The sequence below is a fragment of the Zootoca vivipara genome, chromosome 6 (genome assembly GCF_965207765.1).
Source record: "Zootoca vivipara chromosome 6, rZooViv2.hap1.1, whole genome shotgun sequence".
NCBI classification, from domain to species: Eukaryota; Metazoa; Chordata; class Lepidosauria; order Squamata; family Lacertidae; genus Zootoca; species Zootoca vivipara.
Window position 1 is genome coordinate 77572951 of NC_142589.1, and position 26460 is coordinate 77599410.

The following is a 26460-nucleotide window of genomic DNA, read 5'->3' on the forward strand; positions in this document are numbered from 1 at the left end:
TAGCAATGCTAGGATTGAATGCACAACTGTCTGCATGGAAAAAGGTTCCCTGGCCTGACCCTCCCATCACTCTCTGGAGGTTTCGTTCTTGAACGGGGGAGGAGATGCGAGATCCTGAAACTCGGTCATCAAAACAGTTGGTCTTCTGGCCTTTCGCCACTAGATGGCTCTGCTGGGGATGGAAATGCCACTCTCTTCCTCTAAGGCTATCCTGCGATCAGGGCTGCAATAACCATTAAGCAAAATACCCCCCCCCCCCCGCTTAGGGCAACAACTATGCAGCAAGGCAGTGGGGAGACCTTATCCCTACTAAGTACAGAAGACGAGAGATTAAATTCAAAAAATCTTTAACAAAAAATATTTTTTAAAAAAAGAAGACGAGAGATTAGTTTTGAAGATCCGATCAAAGACTTTGCAATTAGAAAAAGGAGGAATTTCTTTCAAATATAAATAAAGCAGAAGTTTACAAAGGTAAACATTATTTTCCAGCTTACGGTACGTTTTGTTTCATTTAGAAAAATACTCCCCCCCCCTTTAGGGTTTATTATTATTTGTTTTGAATTAGAGATATACAGTAAAGGGACACCAAAATCTTTCAAGTGCTCCAGGCACTTAAAGGTCTCAATCCGTCCCTGCCCGCTATCCATAATGGCCCCAAAGCCAGATGTCTGGAGTCTCTGTCTCTCTCCAGATGTTGATAGTGATTCCACCTCTTGGTAGTTCCAGCCAACATGGCCAATGGCAAACGCTGATGGGGGCTATGGGCTTCTCATCCCTGACCCCCAAAGGAGGGAAACATTCCCCCCTCAAATATATGTCCCAATGGGCTCTGACTAAAGCAGCGTTTTTCATTCCCAGCTGTTTTTTGGACAACAATTCACATCATCCCTGACCACTGGTCCTGCTAGCTAGGGATGATGGGAGTTGTAGTCCAAAAACAGCCAAAGACCCAAGTTTGGGGAACCCTGGACTGAAAACAAGGGTGACGTTCAAAGTGACTCAACAATTAATAATAATCCCTTCGCCTTAAGGCCACAGAGTTAAAGCAGTGTTAAAAACAGTCTGAAACAACAACCAGCTTGAGGTGGGTCCTAAAAATGTACAACCCAAGTGTAAAAGGCCAGGATAGAGGCGTGCGTCTTCAGCATTTGTCGACAGCTGTATTACGAAGCTGCCGGACTCACCTCTGTGGGTTCCAACATTTGGACAGTGTTTCTCAACCGTGGGTCCCCAGATCTTGTTTCACTACAACTCCCATCACCCCTGACCACTGGTCCTGCTTGCTATGGATGATGGGAGTTGTAGTCCAACAGCAGCTGGGGACCAAAGTTCAATAATCACTGATTTAGGGGCTGCCGCAGAGAAGGCCCTCTCCCAACCTGCCCCCCTGAGCTTCAGAGGGAGGAGGAACCCTCCTCTGCTGATCTTAACATACCAGAGCACGCCTGTGGGGAAGGAGGCCATCTTCCAGATATTTGGGGCCTGAGGTGCTTAGGGTTTTAAGAATGAAACGTCTGGGAAGGAAAAAACTGAGGCTGTACCCAAGCTGGCAGGTCTTTCAATAGTTACTTTATTTTAACATCTTTTGTTTAATTACAGACAGTAAAATAGCTCAAATAGGTAGGAGGGCGAGTGGAGAGGAAATCCTGGATGTATAAAAACCCTCCATGGTCAGCATGGAACTAAGAACATCCAAAGTGCTTCTGGAATATTCGCTGGTTTCTTTTTTCGGCCACGATAGGGGAAGAAAGCAGCCTCGTTTCAGTTTGGAAAAGCTGAAATGATGATGCCTTGCCAGAGCGGGAGCAAGAAGAGGAGGTCCCAAGAAGGTGTGAGTGTTTTTTTTTGGGGGGGGGGGAAGTAGGAGCAACAAAAAACAAACAAACAAACAAAAAACCCACCCCACCAAATGTTTCCATTTCCCAGTTTTTCAGCCCTTTGGCAAAGCTGGTCCCCTCAGGCCTGATTCCCCCACCCCCAAGCAGTTTTATCCTCTGGCGACGAAAACTTAAAACGCTTGAGCTAGGGGAAGGAAATAAAACCAACCAGGAAGAAACCAGGAACCACAAGGCAGATTCTGCTCATCTCCGCTGCCCAACTGAGATTGAGCTTTCTCTCTCTCTCTCTCTCTCTCAACCGAGTTTGTGCGATATCAGAATTGGAAGGTCTGCCCTAGAGAGAGGACCCTGGCCTTCCCGAGATCCCATCAGCAGCATATCCTGGACTAAAAGAGTGATCCCTCCAAATCAGTCACAGGGAAGAGGTCGAGAAGGATCTCGAGAGGATCAAAGCCCCAGAAGCGGTGTTAACTCCCCCTCCCCGGCCAATCGAATCCCCAAAGCCTGCAGATCTCAAGACGGGAGAGTCGTAAAAATGCCCAGATGAATTTCTCCCTCCCCGGAACGCGTAACAATCCCTGCGAGGCTGGAATGAAGGGGCCCCGAAAGCCAAGGGTCAACCCTACACACTTCCCGAATGCCCTTTCTGAACACCTTCCTGTCTCCACCTCAAAATTACCAGACCCCCGCCCCCCCTGCTCTGTACTGAGCTGGGTGGTGGTGGTGGCCAGTAATAGCCCAGCTGAGGCTAATCCACAGTTAGCATCTGGATGGAAAAATTCACACACACGCAAACATGCAAACAGGCTACACATTCTCCTGGGGTTTTCGGCTTAGGCTAGCTGGGAACATGATAGGAACAACAAAGAGGGGTGGGTAGGTGGGTTGGAGCTGGCGGGCAGCTAGGATCCATCTTTGCCCAGAGATGGCAGATCCCTTCTCGCTATGACAAGGCGGCACAAGAAAGAGGCAGAGGTAAGGGTGAAGCTCTTCCCCTTGAACTTTGAGCGCCTGGGCAAACTGGACAGTTTCTCTGCAGCGACGCAGAACCTCCGGGAAAGGTGGCAGGGGTTGGGTGTGTTTGCACACGCCTAACGGAGTCGAGCTCTGATCTTCCAGGACAACAGCCATCAGCTGGAGGAGGGGCAGGGGAGAGGGTGGCAAAGGCAGCCCTCAACCTCTGCCTCACTCCTCTAGGCTGGTGGGTTGCAGAATCGTGAGTGCTTTCAAGCTGGAGAAAAGATGAAGGAGAGCCAGCGGGCAGGCAGGGGAAAAAAATCAGAGTAGGTAAGGAATAAATACAGTCTTCCAATATATTACAAAAAATGTTATCTAACATTCTGGCTGCCATTTTCTCGTGTTGCCTGCGTGCAACACACAACACTAGCAAAGGAGAGGGTCTCCCTGGGACAGTACCTGCCTTCTGGGGGTGGGGGCGGGGGTATTACAGATGCAGTCCTCAGCACACACACACACCCTGCAGGAGATGCTCAGGCTTAACTCCCCACCCGCCAAAATATCCCTTGCTTTGTAGTGAAGGCTGATGTTGGAAGGAAATGTAACCCAAAAAAAGGAAGGAAGGAAGGAAGGGGTTTTTTTGTTTGCCTAGCGCAGGGTCTCCTGGCAAGAAGGTGGGGGTGGTGGGGCGCGAGCTGGCAGAGGTGGAGGGCAGCTTACATCATCCCCATTTGCAGCAGCGAATTGGCATACATCATTGGCTTGACGTTCGGATGAGGCTGGGGAAGGAGGAGGAGAAGTTTGGTTAGCAAAGGTGCACCCCCTTCTAGAGCAGGGGCCCCCAAATCAGGTCCCCGTCCCCTTGGTTCCATAAACTCCTCCCCAGTGCCCCCTGCCCCACCGAAAGCACCACTCAGAATTGTAGCAAACTGTTCCAAATCCAATTAAAGCTTTTTGGTTTAACTAATTCAACAAAACCGACACACTTGATCCAGTGATACCTGCGTGAAAAATATTTTTACACCTTCTTACAAAAACAAGGGTGAAGGAAACTGACAGCATGTTTTTACATGACTACTTCCTGAACATGCACACACGTCTTCACGTGTTCAGTAAGTAATTCATAGAAAAATCAACAGCTTTTGCCAGTAATAAACCTTGGAACTTGTGCCAACTCAGGATTGTGAATACAAACAGACTTGGCCAAATGGATCACCCAGGGTCTCCAGTCCAACTTTCTGCAGTGCAGGAATCTTTTGCCCAATGTGGGACTCGAACCCACGGCCCTGAGATTAAAGGCCTGTTTGCGTGGCAAGATCCCAGGAAGGGAGCGGGAGGGACTTGGGGCATCGGTGCAGGCGCATTTGAGAGCTGAGTGTGACCGCTAAGCGCATCGTTCCAGTGGAGGAAGGACTCACCACTGCTGTGAACTGGTGGAATTCCGGCCGCAAGTCTGAGCCTTGCAAGTGGATGTAGGAACCCTTATTGCCCATCTGGTCACTGGGAAAGAGAAGATTGGGGGAAAGGGTGGGAAGAAGAGGGTTAGTGCAGCATTTTCTCAGGGTTATCAGGATTCCTCCCCCCCCCCGAAAAGGCGTGAAGTGCCATCAAGGGAGGGCATGAACAGTTTTTGCACGTTATGGGGGCTAACAGGCCGATAGGCACAACAGGAAGACCCAAAGCAGAGGAACGGTGGATCAAAATTTGGGGCACTGCCAAGCTTACAAGTATGGTTAGGTTAGGGCATGTGGTCCCTGAAAGGCTGCCCAGAAAGGAACAAGGCCCTTTGGCTGAGAAGGGTTCTCTATCCTTGATTTAGGCCTTTCTTTGCCTAAGAGCCTGGAGAGGAGCTGCGCATCAAAGCAGACAGCAGGTGGCTAAGTGTCCCACCAACCTAAGGCGTCTTCCAGCGTCCCTCTCCGAGGAAGGCAGCCTTTGTTAAAGAAGAGCTTCCAACCTCTCTCTGCCCGACAGGAGCGAGCCAGCAAAAAACCACACTGAGCCAGCTGGAGTTAACTTTTTATCAGCACAAACAGGATCTGCACAGGAGGGTGAGGCCTACATCTCTGGCAGTTCTTGCCCCCACAAAGCAGTTGCTGAGACTGAAGGTCCCCGCTCCCCACAGTTGCCTAAGTCTCCTCTCCAGAGCCTTCCCAATCTATCTGAGACTACACCTGCGTGAAGCTAACTTCTCCTCCACTCTCTTCATGCCTCTCCTGGTCCTGGCCTGGGAGACAAGGGTGGAGAAGGAGAGTTTGTCACAGCAGGAGGGGGAAGACCCCCTGGCTCTTTCACCATTCTTACTCTTCTCTGCCTCTTGGCCTCCTGCTTCAGCTTCTGCCTCTGTTAACCCTCCAGCTTCCAACACTTTCTCCTCCCAGCCTTCTCCCTTGTGACCCCTCGACGTCGTCCCACCACCACTCCCCAGGCTCGGAGACTTCTTTTCTTGGGGGTTCCCCAGCTGGTTCCTGCCACCATTCCTCTGCATTCAACCAGTCTGCCCTCCGAGCAGCACTCTCTGCTTTCCAGTCAATGGCTGCCATTGCCCTCTGTTGGCTAAGTTCCACCTCCACTGTCGGAGGCAGAAAATGCTTCTGAATGCTGGTTGCCAGAAACCGCAGCAGAGATTGGCTCTTGTGCTCAGGCCATGCTTGCGGTCTTCCCGTCTTCTGGTCGGCCGCTGTGAGAACAGGATCCTGGATTAGACAGGCCAGACTGGACCCAGCCACCAGGCTCTCCTCCTGCCCCAGCCGTCCAAGCCGGAGGTAGAGCACCACCTGCCAGTAACTCTTTCCCTAGGCTGATGTATTTATATTGCAACTACAACTGAGAGGAGAGAGAACGGCTGGAGCGATATAGGACTTTTTGGAATAATGGATTAATATTTGGTAAAGAAAGAAGAAGAAAATACAGACAAATAATTATTACACGTAGCAGTAAGGATATAGATCAGGCATCCCCAAACTTTGGCCCTCCAGATGTTTTGGACTACAATGGTCCTGTTAGCTAGGGATCATGGGAGTTGTAGGCCAAAACATCTGGAGGGCCGCAGTTTGGGGATGCCTGATATAGATCTTCACTTGTGGACTAATAAATTATTGGATGCGTTAATACGAGTAGAAGTCATAAATATTGCAGCTGTTGAATAAGGGACTATTATTATGATTGGAATACAACTATATCAAGTAAGACTTTGGAAGCAGAATTTTTTTAAAAAATTAAACCTGTAATTCTAGCATGTGGGGGGCCACCAAAATTATACTATTGGATATTTGATTAATTGATATTTGATTTGGTATTGTGATTTGATATGGATATAACGAGGCGTATTTTGGATTTTTGTAATAAAAAATAATAAAAATATATTTATATTAAAAAAATAGGAAGTATAGAGCACCACCACGACAGCGTTACCCCTTGCACACTCACCAGTAGTTGGGGGCAGAGAAGACAGTGACGCACTTGCCATCGTGAGCCATCTCATACCCTTCGGGCTTGACTTCGTGGCTGCGGATGATGTAATCTAGGTGGTTGCGCTCGAGGAAGCTTTTGGTGACGTCGGGCCCGAACTGGCAGCTCACGCCACGCTTGCTGATGGACCGGCCGTTCTGGGTGGGGAAGAGAAAGACACTCTTGGGTGCAACGGCAGTCTTATAAAAATGAGATTTTTTTGGGGGGGGGTTCAGGTGCCCAGTATGCAGGCGACACCAAGAAATCCACTGGCATCCATCTGTCTCCGGAGACATAACCAGTCAAAACCGAGAAGGGCTCTTGATATAACCTCTGCAGCAGAGTTCCCCAAACTTGGGTCTCCTGCTGTTGATGAACTACAAGTCCCATCATCCCTAGCTAAGAGGACCAGTGGTCAGGGATGATGGAAACTGTAGTCCAAAAGCAGCTGGACCCAAGTTTGGAGAACCCTGCTCTATAAGGCAGGATAGAGAAGGCTGTACCAGAAGTGGTGCCGCTCTGTACGTTGAAGACAGCACTCAGCCAAGCAAGGGACAGACTCCTCCACAAAATCGTTTACCAGGCCCCAAGAGTAATTTAGTCCCAGGGACATGCTACTGTCCCTCCCCACCCGGTCAAAATGCCCAGGGAGATCTCAAGATGAAGAATGAAATCAGGGAAGCATCCGAAACAGGAGACCTTGTAGTCATGGAGCAATGGGCACGCAGCTCATGAGTCTCACCAAAGCAAGACCTACCTGGGGTTGAGGGTCTGACCAGAGTAAGTCGCACATGGGACCTGCAAATGAGAAGAAGGCGAGTTCAATAAATGAGCGGGAAACAACGCAGACACAGAAAGTGAGGCCTGTGGCTGGTGGGCACCAATGTTGGCTGCAAGCTGACTGCCGATCAACCATCTCGGACTCTGCGATTGCCAGGTGAGGCCTTGCTGGTGGTGCCACCACTGGGGGATGCCTGGCTGGTGCTGAGTCGTAACAGGGCCTTTCCTGTGGCAGCCCCCCAGTTGTGGAACGCCCTCCCTAGTGAGGTGCGCCAGACTCTCCATCATCATAAACTTTCAGAAGGAATTTGAAAACGTTCCTGTTTGCACTCAGGCACGTGGTGGCTGAAGACTACTGTTCTGGGCAACCCTAAAGTCACTGGGTGGAAGAATGGTTCTTAATTGTAACTGCTTTTAGCTGTTCTTAATTGCAGTCGTTTTGAGAATGCTTTCATCAGTTTTCAAATTTTTTGCTTTTGTTTTAAATGGTGCTTCCTCCTGCTATCCTGGGCTCTTTGGGGAGGTAAGGGCAAGATATAAATTCAATCCATCCATTAATCACAGAATTAAACATAGAATCATAGAGTTGGAAGAGACCACAAGGGCCATCCAGTCCAACCCCTGCCAAGCAGGAAACACCATCAAAGCATTCCTGACAGATGGCTGTCAAGCCTCTGCTTAAAGACCTCCAAAGAAGGAGACTCCACCACACTCCTTGGCAGCAAATTCCACTGCCGAACAGCTCTTATTGTACATGCCTTTGCCAACTTACCTGGTGCCCTCTAGCGATGTTGGACTGCAACTCCCACCAGCCTACTGGACTCTCCTTTACTGGAGGTTTTTAAGTACAGGTTGGATGTCTGTCTGCTATGGATGCTTTAGTTGAGATTCCTGCATGGCAGGGGTCCCTTCGAACTCTACAATTCCATGAGTCAACTCTCAGGCATTCTGCCCTATCCCTAATCTGCTCAGATCTAGGGTTTACACCTCTTTTTTTCTTCTTCTCCAAGCATGGTTTCTCTTTCTTAACAGCAGCTGACTGGCAGCAGTCTTCCCCATCACTTTTGTCTCTATGCCAGGGAAGCTCCGCCTGCCAAATTTCTGCTCCTCAAAGTCAGGGGAAGCAACAGCAGGACAGTAGGTGGGTGGAGAAAACAGGCGGACAGCTAAACCTAAAACTTTTAGATGACTACATCGGTCAGATTCGCCAGTCAACCCCCCAAAAGGTTCAAGCTAACAAAAGGTGCCCCTAGTGAATTAAGACAGGAAATTTGTAACTCCCCCCTCTAAGAAGGGCAACCACAACCTGCTAGGCAGGAAGGAAGTGAAGGGGGGGGGGCTGTCCTCCCACACAGGGCGGTAAGCATTTCTTCATTTTCAGAAAGCGTCCTAGTGGAGTTTGTGGGAGAGACAACCCATCGAAGATCCCCTTCTCCACGGCAGGAAAAGCCATCCTCGTTCCCTCCTAATAATTTGCCATAAAATAAGTGCAAGTGGCAAGTGCCATCTTAAAAGAGGTCCTCTTGGAAGAGAAGGGGATGCCTCTTCTCAGATGGTGTGTGCCGTGACTCACGCTACACATGTGCATCCTCGAAAAAGAGAGAGCTGCTTTTGTTGCGGCTCAGAACAGTCTCCCACCCCCCCGTGCAAATTTATGCCTGTTTAAATCGCTTAGTCCAGAGTTTCCTCGCACAAGGAAGGTCCCAGGTTCAGCATTTCCAGGTAGGAGAGCAGCTGCTGCCAGTCAGTGCAAACAATATGGAGCTAGATGGACCAATCGTATGGCTCATTGTAAGGCAGCTTGCTTTGCTCCTATGGGTACACAAGGCTACCCAATCCCCACCAGACAAATCATTCCACTCCAGCCCTTTGACCCCGCCACTGCTCACCCGAATCTGGAGGTTGCCGATTCCTCTCGATCTTCCTGATATCATCTAACGTTATGCCGTCTTCACTGAAGAGGCCACCGTGCATTATCTATCCAGGACAAGTGGGGAGGGGGGGGAGAGAAGAGGAGAAAGAATAGCAAGGGTCACGAAGAGTGCTCAGCTGAGCTGCAGCCCCCCACCCAAGCTGCCGGCTCCTCACCAAGACTTTGCCGTTGATGCACTGCGCCAGAGGTAGCCACTCAAAGACCTCGCTGAAAAGCTCAAACATCTGGGCTGTGTATTTGGCTTTGACCTCTCCCTCAAACCCATAGATCTGGTTCATATTGTCGGTTTCGTGGTTCCCTAGAGAGCAGGAGGAGTTAAGAGGCCAAAATGAAGGGGGATTTTGGTTCGAGTTTGCAGAAAAGAGCTTCTCCCTCCCACCCACAAACTTCCAGGGCTGATGATATTACAGTCATACCATGGAATCCGTTCCGGAAGTCCATTTGAATTCCAAAACGTTTGGAAACCAATCAGAAGCCGCGGAAGCCCCGTCGGACGTTTGGCTTCCAAAAATAGTTTGCAAACTGGAACAGTCACTTCCGGGTTTGCAGCGTTCGGGAACCAAAACATTAGAGAACTAAGCTCTTTTGATGTTCTTACCTCGAAGTAGGTGGAAATGATCTGGATATAGCAGCTTAAAACCGAAGAGCGTCAGTATCACCTCCACGGAGAAGGAGCCACGATCAACAAAGTCCCCGTTGAATATCTGTGGTGGGGAAGCAGCTGTGCTCAAGGGAAAAAACCGTAAAATGCAGCCTTCCTATGGCGGGTCCATGTGGATTCCCGCCCCCCGCCCCCCACAGCTTCCTTCTTGTCATCTGATGCATCTCTTCCCCAAGAAATGCCACGCCTTGTGTGGAGCTCTTTGGAGGGCAAGCAAGACAGGTAAACACAAACTCAAGGACAGATTGCCATGATGGGGCAGAGGGTGGCAATGAAGGCAGGCACCAAACGTGGCTTCAGAAGAGCTCAGGTCAGGGAGCAATGACAGAAGCAGGTAAACTTGGCTGTGCAAGGATCCTGCCCTCAGAGCAAAAATACAAAATGAAAGGGAGGGAAGAGAGAGGTTCACCTGGATGAACCTCCAGAACATTCCAGCTCCTGTGGTTCTAGGGAGGCTCTGAAAACAAGCTCCGAAAGCATGACCCTAGGCATGTTTACATGGAAGTAAGTCCCATGAGCTCAGGGGGGTATGTTCTCTAGTAAGAGCATCTAGGATTGCAACCCGAATGTGGATCCCAGGAGCCTGTACAGAATTCTTGGGAGCCTCAACGTTCAATAGCAACAACAGGGAGTGGAGAGGGCAAAAGGGGGGGGGGGAGGAAGGGAAAAGTTTCTATCCCTCACATTTGGAGAGAGAAATCTGAGCATGCATGGACAAAATATGTGGCAGTGGCCACTGGCCAGAGGGCAATTCCAAGTGAGATTTCCAGCTCAGAAAGTCTTCACATTGCCTACACCAAAAATTAAGAGGATTGGGAGGAATGAGCATTACTTCTTAATTCATAACAAATTAATTAAGCAGCAGCAACACATTTTTTACCTGCCCCTAATCAGCAGGTCCCAGGGTGGGAGTCAACCATTTAACATTCAGTACTAAAAGTGGCTTAAAGCAAGTAACAGCCACTGGAATCGGGTGGGCCCTGAAAAAACACATCTCAGGTGTCAAAGAGGTGTGTCTTCAGCATCTGCCAAAAGCTGTATAGTGAAGATGCCAGACACACTTCCAGGGTGGGTGGGCGGAAGTCACACAATTTAGGGGCTGCAGCAGAGAAGGCCCTCACCTGGGCCACCACACACACACCTTGAAATCTTGGGGGTTTCTGAAAGTTACCAAGATCTTAGCACCCGAGAAAAGGTCTGCAGGGAAGGTAGGTGGCACCCTCCAAGATCTTTTTCCCAGATAAATTCAGATGTACACAGAAGTTCTACAAACTGGCCTACAATTTTCCTGGATGGAAGGAAGTGTTTTCCCCCAGCAGGCCAGTTCCCTCACATCTGGGTGTGCGGAGAAGGGGGGATAACAGGAAGCCGCACAGGCCGCTCCTTGCTCCCCATGTCCCCTGCCCTTTCTCCCTTTTCCAAGTCCGTCCATCTGTCCCCTGTCAGGAACCCACCAGCACAGTTCCCTTTCTACCCAAGGAGGAGGAGAAACAGATGAACAAGGCCTACAGTGGCCCTAGAGGAGTGGCAAGAAAGGATACATATGGATTAGTTTCCGACGGCAGCCCGTTCAATTCAAATATATTCAGGAGGTCGTAATACTGTCCGTGGGTGTCTCCGCAGACAGTGATTTTCTCTGTCTGGAACAAAAAAGAAGCGGGGGGGGGGGAGGCAGAATAAGACAACAGAGGGAAGAGGCGTGAAGCTCAGCCAGATAATGCTTATTTATAACCAACTATTTTTGGATGCTTCTCCTCCTCCCACACTTTGGATTTCCCCACACAAGACATCACGTGTTATCCCACAAAGAAGAAATCTACACAGGGCACTATAGGGCTGGCGTGGTGAACCTGCGCAGAGGTGCCCTGCTCCAGAGGTTGCTGGACTCTGACCATTGGCCATGCTGGCCAGGGCTGAGGAGAGCTGGGAATCCAGCAGTGCCTGGAAAGCCCAGGAGACTCCCCGCCCCTGTTTTAAAGAGATGGGTTGCCCACAGAATTTGCAGGCGGTGTACGCCAACCCAGACTCTTTTAACTGTTCTGGCCTCCTTTGCAGAATGACAGCGCTGCAGATCTGCTGGCAAACCCCCAAAAGAGCCCTAGGCTCTCATGATTATTCCCAGTATTTCCTCAGAAGGAACAGCAGAGATGACAGCAAAAAGCAGTCTGAGCCTGCAATGTGGATAAACTTTTGTGCTGCTGTGGTGGCTCATGGGGATAGCAGTCACAAAACAAGGCATGGCTGCACTCTGTGTGTGGGGGGGGGAGAGAGAGAGAGAGAAAGAGAGAGAGAGATCACTTAGGAAGCCATGATCTCTCTCAGAATCCCGGCATCCTATGGCCAGGGATTCACCATACTCTCAAGCTAATGGAACTTTAAAAGTTCTTAAGGGTGGGATGTAGCGCAGACACTTTTGAAAGAACGACTGCCGGGCAGTTCAAGGAGTTTTGAAAACCTGGAGATCTATTTGCAGAATGGATCTCTCAGGCCTTGATGGGAAAATGCAACCCAAGAACCGCAGGCCAGAAGGAGAAATAGTAAGACTGCAGGTGATTTTGATTTTATGTCTTATGTAATGACTGAAGAAGACAGGGTTACTGCCCTGCGCATCTACAGAGCAGTATTCTAGAGTGAATTTTTTTTTTGACAGCTCCCTGTCTTTTTGTAATGCAGGGAAGCTGAGGAACTGCTTTGGAGATATTATTCTTTGTATGTTTCCTTTTCCCTTCTGGTTTGAATTTTTTATGTTATTTAAAAATCAATAAATATATTACCCTGCCCCCCAAATGGGGAGTTCTGAGAAGAAAAGAATTGTCAAGGAGGGAGGCCCAGACCTGCAGCTTTCAATTTAAACGTTTTGGGCACACAGAGAGGCACGCACCTCTTTTAACGTAGTTTCTACTAGGGTGGGGAGTTTTGATAGCACCTCTTTCACTTGCACCAAGATCTGCAAGGAGGAAGAGAGAGGTCAGTCAGTCAGTCAGTCAAGAGAGAGAGAGCACATACAGGCACGGTGGCAGAGAAGAAAGATGAATGCAAATTATTATTACATTTATATACCACCTTTCTTCCAAGGAGCTCAAGGTAGCGCACATGATTCTCCCTCTCCACGTTTTATCCAAACAACAGCCCTGCAATGGTGGCTAGGTTGAGAGGCAGTGACTGACCCAGTCACCCAGGGGAGCTTCAGGACCAAGTGGGGATCTCAACCCTGGTCTCACAAGCAGTCTAACCCAGTGGTTCTCAAATGTTTTTCCTCTGGGCCAGAGGGGCTGGGGCAACCCAGCCAGATGGGCAGGGTATTACAACTACTGCTAAAAAATTATACTATCCTATGCTACACTGAAATGTTTAAATGTTTCTTTGATTGTCCTTGAATCCTCCCACCATCCTCACCTTCCACACCCTTTGAAAACCACTATTCTAACCACTACATCAAGGGGGGACGGGACGGGGAAGAAGAGTCGAAGCTTCCAGTGGGTATGGCTTGGATTATATTCTGGCGTATAAGACGACTGGGCGTATAAGACGACCCCCAACTTTTCCAGTTAAAATATAGCGTTTGGGATATACTCGCCGTTTAAGAAATACGACCCGGTGTATAAGATGACCCCCGACCTTTGAGAAGATTTTCCTGGGTTAAAAAGTAGTCTTATACGCAGCAATATACAGTAGCTTAGATCAACCTTCGCCATCCTCTTGCCCTCCAGAGGTTTTGGACTACAACTCCCATCAGCCCCGGCCAGCACTGCTGAGAGCTGACCTGGGACAGGGCCTTCTCAGTAGCTGTTCCCCGTTGGTGGAATGCCCTCCCTAGTGAGGTGCACCTGTCTCCCTCATTAACGACATCCAGGAGGAACTGAAAAACATTCCTGTTCACTCAGGCATTTGCGGGCTGAAAGATACCGTTCCTAACCCTGATATTATTAGCTGGGAGTATATGCGCAACTGTTTTTAAATGTTCTTAATGATTTGAAAAGCCTGTTCAGCTGTCTGCCGTCCTGGCCTCCTTTGGAAGAGCAGGGGAGGCATAAAGTTGTACCTCGGGTTACAAACGCTTCAGGTTACAGACTCCGCTAACCCAGAAAGTACCTTGGGTTAAGAACTTTGCTTCAGGATGAGAACAGAAATTGTGCTTTGGTGGCGTGGCGGCAGCAGGAGGCCCCATTAGCTAAAGTGGTGCTTCAGGTTAAGAACAGTTTCAGGTTAAGAATGGACCTCTGGAACGAATTAAGTTCTTAACCAGAGGTACCACTGTAAACGCGTACCTGGCGGAAACGTCATGTGGTTGTGGCCCACAACCACAGCCAATGGCCTGCTGGGATATGTAGTCTGCATGAGATATGCCTTCAGTTAAGGGCAGGCTGCAACGATCCCCTCAGAGCAACCCTTTACACCTCTTGCAGCTCCATGCCATAGCATAGAGAACCCAGCGTTTCTGCAGCCCGGGGGGGGGGGGCGGCTCTCAAGGGAGGAAGAGGTGGAAGAGGAGTTACCTGATAGGCACATTTCCTGTGGAGCTTCTTTTGATCCTTGTACCACTGCATTAATTCCTTCATGAATGCAAGCGTCACTTTCCCGTTGTCCAGCTTCGGGCCACTGTACTCGTCTTCAATGGCTGGGGAAGCAGGAAGATGAAGTGGGTGGAGAGGCAGCAAGCAAACACAAGGCCAGCCTAGCATCACACCGGGGGGGGGGGGAAGAGTCCACCTGCCCCTTGGCACCCCCAGCGACCACCCAGGTAACACCCACTGTGTTACCGGTAAGCAACTGCGGGTTCAATACCTCGCCGGCCCTTGCATTTCACAAATGGCTCCATCCCAAGCTGTCCTGGGAGCCTTTTTCCTTCTGGCAGAAGAGTTTTTAAAAGTTCCAAGTAGACAAAGCTGGGCACCTCATTGCCCTCCCTTCAATGTTCTCGGGATGCCTAGTGCATTATTCCTCCTTGTGCTTCCGTCCTTCTGTTCAGACATAAGGGAGAGGAAGGGGGAAAGTCTCTCTTCCCAAAAGGCCAGCGGTTTTCAAAAGTTTTTTTTTTTTAAGGTCCTCCATCTGTGTCAATTTCTCTGCTGAGGAATGCCCTGCGTGCTGCATGTTCTAGGACACTGTTCTTCAAACTGGGGGCTCTATTTAATTCATAAAATTTATATACCGCTTCTTTGTTTTTTAAAGAAACAACAACAACCTCAAACTGGTTTGCTAAAAAGGTAAAACCATTAAATCAGGAAAAATTTACAAGACATCAAAATATACAGTAAGTTAAAATACAGGCAATGACTTTGTTAGGCGCCTCCAACTGATTCGTGACGGTGCACGCACACATCATGCCAGGGGCATGACAGGGGCTGAGTGGGGTGGGGGCAGAACAGGGTGGAGCAGGCTTAGACGGGCTCCACCGACGCATGCAAAACAGTCGTTGCCTATACAAAAACAGATCAAACTTCACACCGGCTTTTTTAAGCATCTGGGCGGGCCTGACTAAACAGGCATGTTTCTAGCAAACAAGTGTTTGCTGAAAGTGGCTACCTGCGCAGCTCAGCTGGAGCAGTACCAGAAAGCTATTGAGATCTACGAGCAGGTATGTTTATGACTCGTCTTCTCTCCCCCTCCCAGCACAAATCTTTGTTTAAATCAAATTCTTAAGATAAAAGACGTACAACGTATGAAAATGAAACCATTGCCAGGACGGTGTACCGCATGTTTTAGTTAAAATAACACATCCAGACAATACAAATTCTGACCTAAGGAAAGTTGAACCCTGAATTCAGGAAGAATTCATTGAAGGCGACTGCTTGACATCAACAGGCAGGGAGTTCCAAAGCACAAGCAAGGCTACACTAAACGATCAGATTCTTACAAGCGTGGAATGGGTATTATGTAGCACCTGTGGTCATGCCAATTCCATTGATTGAAGCGAACAAGTGGCAGCCCAGCAATATTTGGGGGTGCACTGAGGGTCCCAGTCTGCCTTGCTGGGACTCTCAACCTCTGTGAATCAAAGGGATACCGCATCCCCGAAGCGGAATGTTGCAGGGAAATGGTAAAGTCAGCGGGACGGAAACGCCAACTTTCAGAAAAGTTCCACTGCTGTTACTGATTGTAGAGGAGTCTCTTGCTACACCCCCCCCCAAAAGACTGTTCCCTGGGACAGAAGCTGCCCTCTGCTACAGCATATTGCTTTACCAGTTTTCCAGAGTGTGGGCAGGACACCTGATCCCCAGAAACCATCATAGAAACATAGATTTGGAGGGGACCGTGAGGATCCTCTAGTCCAACCCCCTGCAATGCAGGAATATCTTGTCCAATGTGGGGCTCGAACCCACAGCCCTGAGATTAAGAACTCATGCTCTACCAACTGTTTGCCTGAGGTGGAGGCGGGCAAGTGCCTGCGTGTTCACCTCAGAACAGTGCCGTTTCTGCAAAACCAAAGTGTCTTGCCAGGGTTCCCTTCCTGTAATTGAAAAGCCTTTCCACTAATTGGGCTGAACTGCCAAACTCGAGGGACAGCAATTTCCCCTCCAGCTCCAAATGTCAGGAGGTGTGAGGAAGGCCCCTGTTTGCAAAAATAAGCTTTGAATGCAGAATCCACAGGATGAAACCGTGCAGTGGCTTAGTCCAGACAGTGAGATTAAGGGACATGGCTCATGCCAGCAGCTGGCCCACAGAGGAGAAGACCAGTCTATTTATTTTTCCTGATTAAGCCTCTCCACGCCAGGGATCTATTTATGATCAGAGATCTTGATCTATTTCGGGCGCTGGCAGAAAAACCTTGGCGCAGCCTCCCGTGTGAAATGGCATTAGTCACCAGCCTGAGGATGGCAGGGCTTCCTCGGAAAGGAGGGATGCTGGGATGAGGAGCTGGTGCTGCCTGACGATGGCAGCGGCCCCCAATCCAGACCATAACAAGCAGGGGTCCGAACAAGCTAAAAAGGGGTTCCATCCAACAGAAGCTTGAAGTGGCTGCAAACCACTTTAGCCTTGTACCAGGTCAGAGACCTCCTCGTTGCCTTTGCTTTTTGACTTCTAACAAGCCTGATCTCTTTCCTTCTGGTCCTTATCTTTCAGACAGAGTTCTAGAGAATCCCCAGGATTTCCTAGTGAAAAGATCAGTAATGGTAGATACTTTTGCCTGCCGTAACCTATTTTTTCTCCTGCAGTTTCTGCCAGGGGTGAAGGCAGTGGGCCTCTTCTCGAGCACACCCTCTATTCACTCAGGGTGTCAGGAACTGGGTGGACGAGGAGGAATGGTGGGAGGCACCAGCAGGAAAACCCCCCAGGGAAATCCCAGAGGAGGATGGCTCAGAGCCTTGGGATACTGAAGAAACAACAGGGTTTAGTGAGCAGGAGGAACCTGTGACAGGGAGCAGTTCAGACTCTGAGGCTGAAGCAGAGGAAAGGGGGTCAAGAGGCTGCTGGAGAATTCAGGGAGTCTCCCTCTCCTGCTGCGACAAGAATGCACAGAATAATGAGGAGGGCAGAACAGAGACCAGAGGTGTGCAGGCACAGTTTAAGACTGCTTGGGCAACATCCGGGAGAGGAGGAGCCTTAGAGTGGGTGGAAGGCAGGAACCTTCAGTCCTGGCAACTGCTCTATGGGGACAAGACCCGCTGGGAAGTGTTGCTGAGTTGTATGCCATTTCCTTGAATAAAGAGTTGAGTTCACTGACAACCGATTCTGCGTCTTCCTGCTGACCTGCATCTGACTCCAGCCCTGATGCAGGGCAATGCTAGAGTCCTGTGTGAGCACCTTGGAGTATGACCCAGAATCCTCTGCAATATGCAAGAATTCCACAGCAGATATGCAGAGACTCCTGAGCACAGGAGGTTTGAGAACCATGGGCTCGAGTCCAGCAGTTAAAAGATCTACTCTAGCACACAGCCTTGGGAAGAAACTGGAGACAAGCAATTAAGAGCAGTGAGCACAGGAGACAATACATATGATCATGGGCCATGCTCCAAATCAGAGACTACGCAAAGGATGCTGGGTAATTGGGCCCTGTGGTACATCTTTCATGCCACCAGAGGACTTGTTCCTGCCTCTTGCAGCCCTCTCTTTGCCTGTGAGCATTACTATGAGGGTTTGGTCTCTGCACAGAGCATGTTAAAACACCCGTCAGAACGGCTGATGCCTGAAACTTTAGCAATGGGGTACTGATTAGAGCCCGGCTGAAGATGTCTCGTGTGGATTAGCAGAAAGCTTGGAAGCTCTCCTCTGGGTTTCAGCTGCACCTTGAGCACCCTGCCCCAGTCAGGCCACAGTCAACCCCCCCCTCCCCCAGTATCCACTGTAACAGCTTCCCCCTGCCACAGCTGCCACAAACTCACTCATGTTCTCTATGTCCAGGGAGTCAACCACAGACCGCTTGTGCTCATCACTGGCGATGGCCCGCTCGAAAGCCTTCTGCTTCACAATCTTATTGCACTCCTGATACTTCATCTTAGCATCCTTATCGTTCGGCTTCACCTTGACAACCTGAGGGCAGAGGAGGGAATTTATATATATTCATCATCTACAAGTTGGGAATCTTGTAAATTCACGACGGAGCCTTTGTGCACAACACCAATTTCTCAAAATTAAGTGGATAACAATTTTATTATGCTGTATTACAGTTATTACTTTATATTTACAAGATATTGTAAACTGTCTGAAATGTGGCCTATGAAGTCAGGTTGTAAACAAGCTACTTTGATATGTTTCTCTCCTCCTTTTGCTCTCCATCACAAAAAACATACAATGTCCTCACATGCACTATGTTGGCACATGGAGCTGTATCCATTTTTTGCCGCCTCCGCTCCATTTCTTGCCGGAACCTTCCCAACCAACAACACGCAGCTCCACTTGTCCGCAGGCCTTGTCTGCCACACACTCTTAAAAACCTCTGAGCAAATGGAATGCTTATGAACATTCCTGAGCTGCTGAGCTACTGGATAGGGTGGGCTTATATCACTCTGCTGAAACTGGAGGCCATCTACGTTTACCTCGGGGGTTTTGCCCCTCCACTCTTAGCACCTCTGAGGGGATAAATTGACAGAGCATTCCCCACCCCCAAACCCCTGCATATTCTGTCCTGAACTTGATACTCTTTTCGTCTCTGACCATTGTCAGGGCTGGGGATGCGGATGGCGCTGTGGTCCAAACCACTGAGCCTCTTGGACTTGCCAATCAGAAGGTCGGTGGTTCAAATCCCCGCGATGGGATGATCTCCCATTGCTCTGTCCCAGCTCCTGCCAACCTAGCAGCTTGAAAGCATGCCAGTGCAAGTAGATAAACAAGTACTGCTGCGGCAAGAAGGTAAACGCATTTCCGTGCGCTCTGGCTTCTGTCACGGTGTTCTGTTGCACCAGAAGCGGCTTAGTTATGCTGGTCACATGACCCGGAAAGCTGTCTGTGGAGAAATGCCGGCTCCCTTGGCCTGAAAGCGAGATGAAAGCCGCAAACACATATTCACCTTTGACTGGACTTAACTCTCCAGGGGTCCTTTACCTTTTTACCTTTTATTGTCAGGGCTCCACAAAGCCAAGTGCTGGGTGGCCAATCACAATCGCCCTTCCCCATCTTGCCCAGAACAATAATGCCATCTGGGCATTCTTAGTGAAATGAAGATTTCAGTGTGTGTGTGTGTGGACATGTGTCTTCTCTCACTCTGTCCTGGAGCTTGGAGAACATGGAACATCAGGAATCTGCTATGCTGCTCAAAAGAGGTTCCTTTGCTGCCTCCTACCTTTGCCACACTCTCGTGCGAAGGAGAGAAGGCCACACTCCTCCCACAAGTCTTCTGTCTGAGTAGCAGGATTGGAAAAGGAAAAAGGTCGTGGTGGTGGTCTGGCACTGTCCACAAATAATGGCTTGCTGGAAAGCTGAGCCAAGATTTGTGGACTTCCGAGGAATTATTCAAAGCTGACACTGGCTTCGCAAGCTTAGCCCCATGTGAAGCAACATGCCCCCACCCCATCGCGCCAACCCTAGATGCTCAAGAGGAGAAAGCCACCACCCTGCTTACCGTCTCATAGTCCCGCAAGGCTGCCTTGAACTTGCCCAGGGCCATGTTGCTGGTGGCCCGCCTGTAATAGCCTTTGATGTACTTCTTGTCCAGCTCAATGGACTTGGTGGCGTCGGCCAGGGCATAGCCATAGCATTCCGTCCGCAAGTAGGCCAGGCTCCGGTTGCCATAGTAGATGGCGTTCGTGGGGTTCAGTTCAATGGCCTGGGAATAATACTTCACGGCATTCTCGTAGTCCTTTGCTGGGAGAAGAGGGGAAGACAGGCAGGAAATGGCTGTTATCAGGGAGCCAACGCATGTCGCCAGAAGCAACCCTTTGGCTACGGAGCCTGTAGGTGCAACTAAACAGATGCCGAGCTTTTATTATTTCATTAAATTTCCAATACTGCCCTTCATCCGAAGATGACAGGGCAGTTTAAAATATAAAAGCACAAAAACGCACAACAAAGCGACAAACAAAAACTGTTATTCAAACAAGAAAGAGAAGAAAGGCGAGGCGCGAGAAGCTAATCCGTGGAAGGCTCACCTGTGTTGTTTACACACAGGAGTGGGCTACGCACAGAATCACAGAGTTGAAAGGGACCTTGAGGGCAATCTAGTCCAACCCCCTGCAATGCAGGGATCTCAACCATACCGGACCCTGCTTAGCTTTGCATGAATACTGTATGTCTAAACTGCTTTTAAAGTCATCAAAGTTGGCATGAAGAGGACAAAGAGTCTGGGGAAAAGCAGGTCGGGATATCCCATAGTTCTCCTCTTTTCTGTCAAGAGGAAGCAGCATTCCTCCATGACAGGAAGAGGCACCCTGGGAAGGGGGACCTAACTGGTGCAATTCACCTAAATATTCAAGCAGAAAGGCACGCAGTGCATATAACTCAGTCGGTAGAGCCCGAGACTCTTAATCTCAGGGCCATGGGTTCGAGCCCCACATTGGGCAAAATATTCTTGCATTGCAGGGGTTTGGACTAGATGATCCACACGGTCCCTTCCAACTCTACAATTCTTCTTTCAAGAAGAACCCGCATTTTAGCTCCCTTCTGATGTTAGCTTCTTGGCCGCTGAAAGACACTGACCTCGGCCTGAACATGGCCCAAGGTCACCTCTAGATAATACATTAATAGCTTAGACCAGCTTCTCCCAAGCTGCTGGTCTCCAGATGGGAGTATGACTCCCATCAGGTTGGTGGAAGCTGGTTTAGACCAAGATAGATAGCTGTATGGTAAGCAGACACATGACTGTGCAGCAGCTTCCTTTGCTACTCAAGCCCCGAGGCATCTAGGAACAACAATAACCCTGTTCCTTATCACCAAAGAATCAGAAACAAATGCAGATCCACAGGTGCTCCATTCCTCATGTGTTTCTGCTGTTCCTATTATGTCCACTCTGCAGACTTTCCCTCCCCACACTGCAACTGGTAAGATGGACTGTTGGCTACTCCCAAACTGAAGAGGTGGGTGGGTCTTTGGGGGGAGCATTCCCCCATCCAGCTTCACTATAAACCTCCACAGCTGCAGCCCCTCCCTCTTGCATGAAAGTAACCTCTGTTTCTTTGCCCTCGCCCATCTCAAAGCAGCACCCAGACATGGTTTTAGGGATCCCGCAACCCGATCAGAGATGGGACAAGAAAAGCATAGCTGCATGTTATCAGCATGCTGGTGAAATGGAAGCCCAAACCTTTGGATGACTCCCCTCTGTGATTTCATGTAGATGTTAGAGCGCAGGGGGATAATACAGACTCCTGGAACCCCGTAATCTAAGGGGCAAAAAGCAAGAGCTCTCCCTCGCCATCATCTGGGTATGCCCGTCCAGAAAGGAGCAAAACACCGAAGAGCCTCCGAAGTCTAGCCCCTACAGACAATCCAGGCAGATACCAACGGCAGTGGTATCAAAAGGAGCTGAGGTTCAGGAGAACTAAAAGAGCAGCACTCCTCACTCCATCTTCCTGGCCCACTCTCAGGTGTAAAGTCATCCACCGGCAAAGCAAGCCTTCTTCCGTCTCATAACTGGGCCTGAAGCCAGACTGCAATGGATCCAGATAGTCAGCACCCTCTAAGGCTGAACAACCGTCCTCAGGCCCCCTCCAGAGAGAAAGGTTGATGAGACTGATCCACCACCTCTAAGCCACAAACCTGGTGAGCTGTAAAATGCCAATGGGTGCAGAGCTTTGGACAGCACAACAAGCAGCGTACCAACTTTCTGCGCCCCAAACACGCTTGTTAAAAGCAGCTCCATGCTTTGCTTTTCCACTTACAGCCTGGAAAGGTCTTCAGTTGGGCACTCCATACAGAGGGGCGCTGGTTCCCCTTCCTCAAACAGGTCTCAACGTAGGATGGACAGCATTTGCTATTGCTCTCTCCACAGCAAAGGCAACCAGGACCCACTCCTGTACCAGGAGCTTATTTTTCCTTTAAAATCATTTTTAACCATGCACACACATACCTAGGAGCAAGTCCCACTGGGCGCATGCATAGGAACGAGCTGTTAAACAGACCTTGGAGGCCAATGAAATTATGGAAGGAAATGACTCCTCTCTCTTGGGGCAGCTAGGAGGGGACATTCTCATTGACAAACATACTCCTCTTTAAATATGCTTTTCTGCTTACTTGCTTAAGAAAGCTGGAGAAACCAGCCAGATGGAGATATCAGTAGCCAACCTGGCATCCAGAAATCACCATGTGGTCACATATAGACCCATGCCAGCCACAAAATGCGCCCAGAGCCCAGCTAATTTCTAACAATGTCAATGGGGCTGACTTCTGAGTAGACAGGATTGTACCATTAAACATCTTTCTGTACCCAGAATCAGGGTGATAAAGAGTGACAAAATGGAAGGGCTGAACGTTTAACAGATATTTCAGCCAGAAGCAAAGATTCTGATTTGCCTTAAGGATTTAAAGTTAGAACTAGGGTGGAAATAATGCTAGACTGACGACACAATCAAATTTCCCCCAACAAATTACAAGTTATGCGTTTTATGTATGCAATGTCAGTGAGTACAGAAACCAAGATTACATTACGGCTCTACTGAATGAAAATAACCAAACATGTGAATGTGGGGCAAGTTAGTGCAGCTTATTTGACAAAATATAAAGAGACAGAATTACTCCAGAAAATAAACAGAAATGTGCACATTTCCATATATGCGAAGCTGTCCTCACTTGTCTCCATCGATCCGTAGAAGCCAGAATTACGAGGCTATAAAAACATCTTGAGTTTCAGGGCATGAGCCAACATCACAGGGGATTAAAAGAGAACCATATTCTGGAAGTTGGCAGAGGTTCTACCAAATGCAACAGAGTCCAAGAGGCCTGGATTGTTTAATTACAGTGTTGGTCATCATGTGACCCGAGGGCACAATGAAAGGTTAAGCATCATGGCTGTGGGAAGGCAGGAAAGCCTCCCAAATCCATCTTAAGAGCCAGGTCTCAAGGAAGGTGTTGGAGGCTTAAGAACAAGAGCTCATAGAGGCCTACTTGAAGGAAACCCCATTCTGCCATATCCCAAAATGGGAAGATGGACCAAGTCTGATCGTTGGTCTATCTAGCCCAGTCTTGGTTGGCAGTGGCAATCCAGGATTTCAGCCTTACCTGGATTTAACCTGGGACCTTCTGCATGCCAAGCAGATGTTCTACACCTGAGCTATCACACTTGCTCTAATAATCTGGGTCACTCCTTTACACTCTCCTAAACAACACACCTCCACCACTTACTCAGCCAGAATTTCCCCATTCATCTTAGATTCAACCCTCCTAAGAAAGTTATTGGGAAGAAAACTTCTTCAACAAGGCCATCTACTTCCTCACTGGGTGCTGTGGATCCAGCCTGCTGTTCAGCAATGCCTGCAAAACTCTGCAAATCTGCTGCCACCTCAAGAGATTAGGATCCCTTTGAATGCTAATCCTGCAAATTGATCACAATGCTTTCCCCCCTGAATAGATCATTCTAGTGGACAGACCGTGTGTCATGGGATGGAAAGTAGAAAGTCTACTTGCTTGCAATTAACAGGTTTAATGTAACAATTTGCCTGGCGTTTTTCCTACCTAGGGGACATCAAGAACCCAATTATGGACAATTTCACACGTTCAAGTCACAGAAAGTTATATGGTCCCTTTAACTACCCTTCTTCTCCCCCCTGGAACCACAGATAAGCCACCAACATCCCTAAAAAAACCTTCCAAGGAAGCCACTGTAGGCAGACCTGTATTCCCATAAGTTGCTCTGCCCCAAGAGGACTCTTCTTACTTCCAAGCCAAAATTACCGGTAAGTCCTTTGCTTTGCTGCAATATCCAATGGGTTCCAATTACAAACATGGCTGATTCCAATTAAAGACTGGAAAGAGCCTTTTGACAGCAGGAGCTTATTCCACAGCAGAATAATGTACTTCAGAAGGTGATAAACTCCCTATTACTGCAGGTTTCTAAGGCAGGAGCTGTCTGGCTTCCTATCAGGGGATGCTGTTGCAGCCGAATTCGCCGCTCAGCCAAAGGGGTTGAGCTGGATGACCTTTGGGATCCTTTCCAATACTATGATTCTATGCCCTCTACCCCATGTACCCTCTTGCGGACAACCACCCCAGGACACATTTCATACTTCCTCCCTCACTGACTGAGCCCCCCTCCCCACACACATCCCAAGGGAGCATCTTCCTCGAATCCTCCTCCTCCATCAAATGGAGCCAGTGGTGTCATATGTCCTCTTTTTCCAGGACACGTCCTCTTTTTCACAGGTGTGTAAAATAAGAGTCATCACAGAGGTCCATAGCTAAAACAGAAGTCGGCAAATGTGTCCTCTCTTTTGATTTTCAAAATATGGCACTCAGATTATGAGCTCTGGACAAGGACCAGGCTTCAAATCCCCATTTGGTCAGGAAGCTCACTGGGTATGACCTTAGGGACCAGCTTTAGCCTCTCAGCCTAACCTACCTCACAGGGTTGTTGTTGTTGTGGGGGTTCGACGGGAAGCGTAGGAAGGGGAGGGGGAGGAGCCATGCAGATTACTTTGAGCTCTTTGGAGAAGACAGGAAATTAATGCAATTAAAAATAATTTTATATTATTATTAATGCTCCCCCTCATTAGACCTCTCTCACACAACCACCCCCATGGGTGGCACAGGAGGCCCCTCTCTCACTCCACCCCCCATCTCTTCCCCCACATTGGGAGCCCCCACTTCCTAGAGGAAACTCTAATCAAAAAGCCCCCTCCCCAAAAGCAGCCCAGTCCTCCCATTGGCCACCTCTTCACTCATATGCCCCTCATTGGCTCCTCCCCTCTGGCAAACCCCGCCCCCTTTCCCATGGCCCCGCCCCTCCCGGCTCCGCCCCTCCTCTCCTGCCTCCCTCAAGGTGCCCCGCCCCCTTCCCCTCACGGCTCCTCCTCCCTGCCGGGCGCTACCTTTGAAGAAGTCGTTGGCCTGCGTCTTGAGGGCCTCGGCCCGCTCCAGCGCCCCCGGCTCGCCCTCCTGAGGCGGCCGCCCGGAGCTCCCTCCGCCGCCGCCGCCGTTCTCCGCCCGCTCGCCCTCCGCCATCGCCGCCGGGCCGTAAAGCGAGCCGCCCTGACAACCAGCGAGCAAAGGGAGGAGGGGGAGAGAGCCCACCAGCCGTCAAGCGCGGCGGTCGCAAACAGGCACCTAGCGGGAAAAGAGCGCGGAGCGGGGGGCGGAGCCGGCGGGGACGTCACTTGACCGACGTGCGGAGGAAAAGGGAGGGGGCGCTTAGCGCCCATGCGCAGAACCGAACCTGGAATCCTGGTGGTTTCCCTTCTCTCGCGCCGAGGAGGCGGGGCCTGAGCGACGCGCCAAACCACAGAGAGGGGAGCAGAGAGGATTCCTGCCTCAGACACCGACCTAGAGCGCCCTCCCGGGCGAATGGAGGCGGAACTAGCGCCATGATAGGCCGGCAGCCTAAGAAGGCGGCGTTACACGATTGGTTGCAGTGGTGCCCGGGGAGCCACGATTGGTTGCTTTGTTAGGCTAGGCCGGCTTCGAGAGCAAGGTGGAATGTCACTGGCCCGTGCCTCTTTGCAGCTGGCAGGGGACGTCCTGTAGTCCTCTGAGCGCGTCACTTGCGTTGGAAGACAGCGGAGGGGGAGGACCAGTGCAAAGAGGGAGATCCTGTGGAACGATGCTGATGCATGCGGGGGGCCGGTGGACGGCAATCTAAATCACAAATCGGACGCTGTTTATTTATTGAAGGGAACCTTCGTCCTTTAGGAATCCAGAGCAACCTACAAAATATTATTTACACATACAGTATATACAATCTCAGCCTATGATGGAGGGGCTCAAAGCATTACACTCCAAGAGGCTCTTGCTTCTCTCGTGGCCAGTTTTGAATGCCGGCAGAAAACAGTCACGGCCCCTCTGTCTCTCTGCTTCTGCTTGCTGTGTTTAACGGGCTGCCAGCCTTTTCTCCTGGAACATGCCACAGCTGACCAAAATCCTAAAAACTCAAAGCACTTCTGTCTCTGCCCACCAACTCAGAGCTCAGGGTGGGCTCCACCCATTTGCATCTGCCACTCTCTTAATGCTTGATTAAATTCTAACACTTAACAGGGATCGAGGGGAACCTGGCACCCCTGGCTCACACACAAGAATGTGAAATGTCACCACACTCTGCAGGCGGACAGCTAAACCAACTACACTGTGAGAAATGCCAGCCCAGCCCAGCTGAAATGCACCCACAGTGAAGTTTAATGGAAGGGTGAGGAGACCCTGGCCCTGCAAGTTGCTCAGGTTGCCAAGCCGCTGCAAGAAGGGTCCCCCCCCCGTTAAACCTTCCCACCGTGAGTGGAAAGAGCTGTGGGAGAGGGCTTCAGTTGTGGAGGGTGGGGAGTTAGCAACGT

At 49.8% G+C, this 26460-nt stretch overlaps 1 protein-coding gene across 1 annotated transcript; it reads right to left on the minus strand.

Moving 5' to 3' along the window:
* Window positions 1-1547: 1547 nt before the first annotated feature.
* Window positions 1548-25256, minus strand: PPP5C (protein phosphatase 5 catalytic subunit). Its single transcript, XM_035119566.3, has 13 exons — window positions 25012-25256; window positions 19620-19861; window positions 17944-18091; window positions 14116-14237; window positions 12501-12566; window positions 11161-11259; window positions 9557-9662; window positions 9114-9256; window positions 8915-9002; window positions 7003-7043; window positions 6225-6403; window positions 4214-4295; window positions 1548-3574 (listed from the first exon to the last, which is right to left on the minus strand). Exons 1-13 carry the CDS (start codon window positions 25142-25144, stop codon window positions 3512-3514), a joined length of 1512 nt encoding a protein of 503 aa, XP_034975457.1. The 5' UTR covers window positions 25145-25256; the 3' UTR covers window positions 1548-3511.
* Between the last annotated feature and the right edge of the window lie 1204 nt (window positions 25257-26460).

Excerpts from the sequence above, each read along its gene's own strand:
- PPP5C (XM_035119566.3), bottom strand. The coding sequence starts at position 25,144 with ATGGCGGAGGGCGAGCGGGCGGAGAACGGCGGCGGCGGCGGAGGGAGC. Across the intron at positions 19,862-25,011 it reads GGCCAACGACTTCTTCAAAG|CAAAGGACTACGAGAATGCC; the intron begins GTAGCGCCCGGC and ends CTCTTCTCCCAG. Across the intron at positions 9,663-11,160 it reads CGTCGGAAACTAATCCATAT|ATATTCAACGGGGACTTTGT; the intron begins GTATCCTTTCTT and ends TCCCCACCACAG.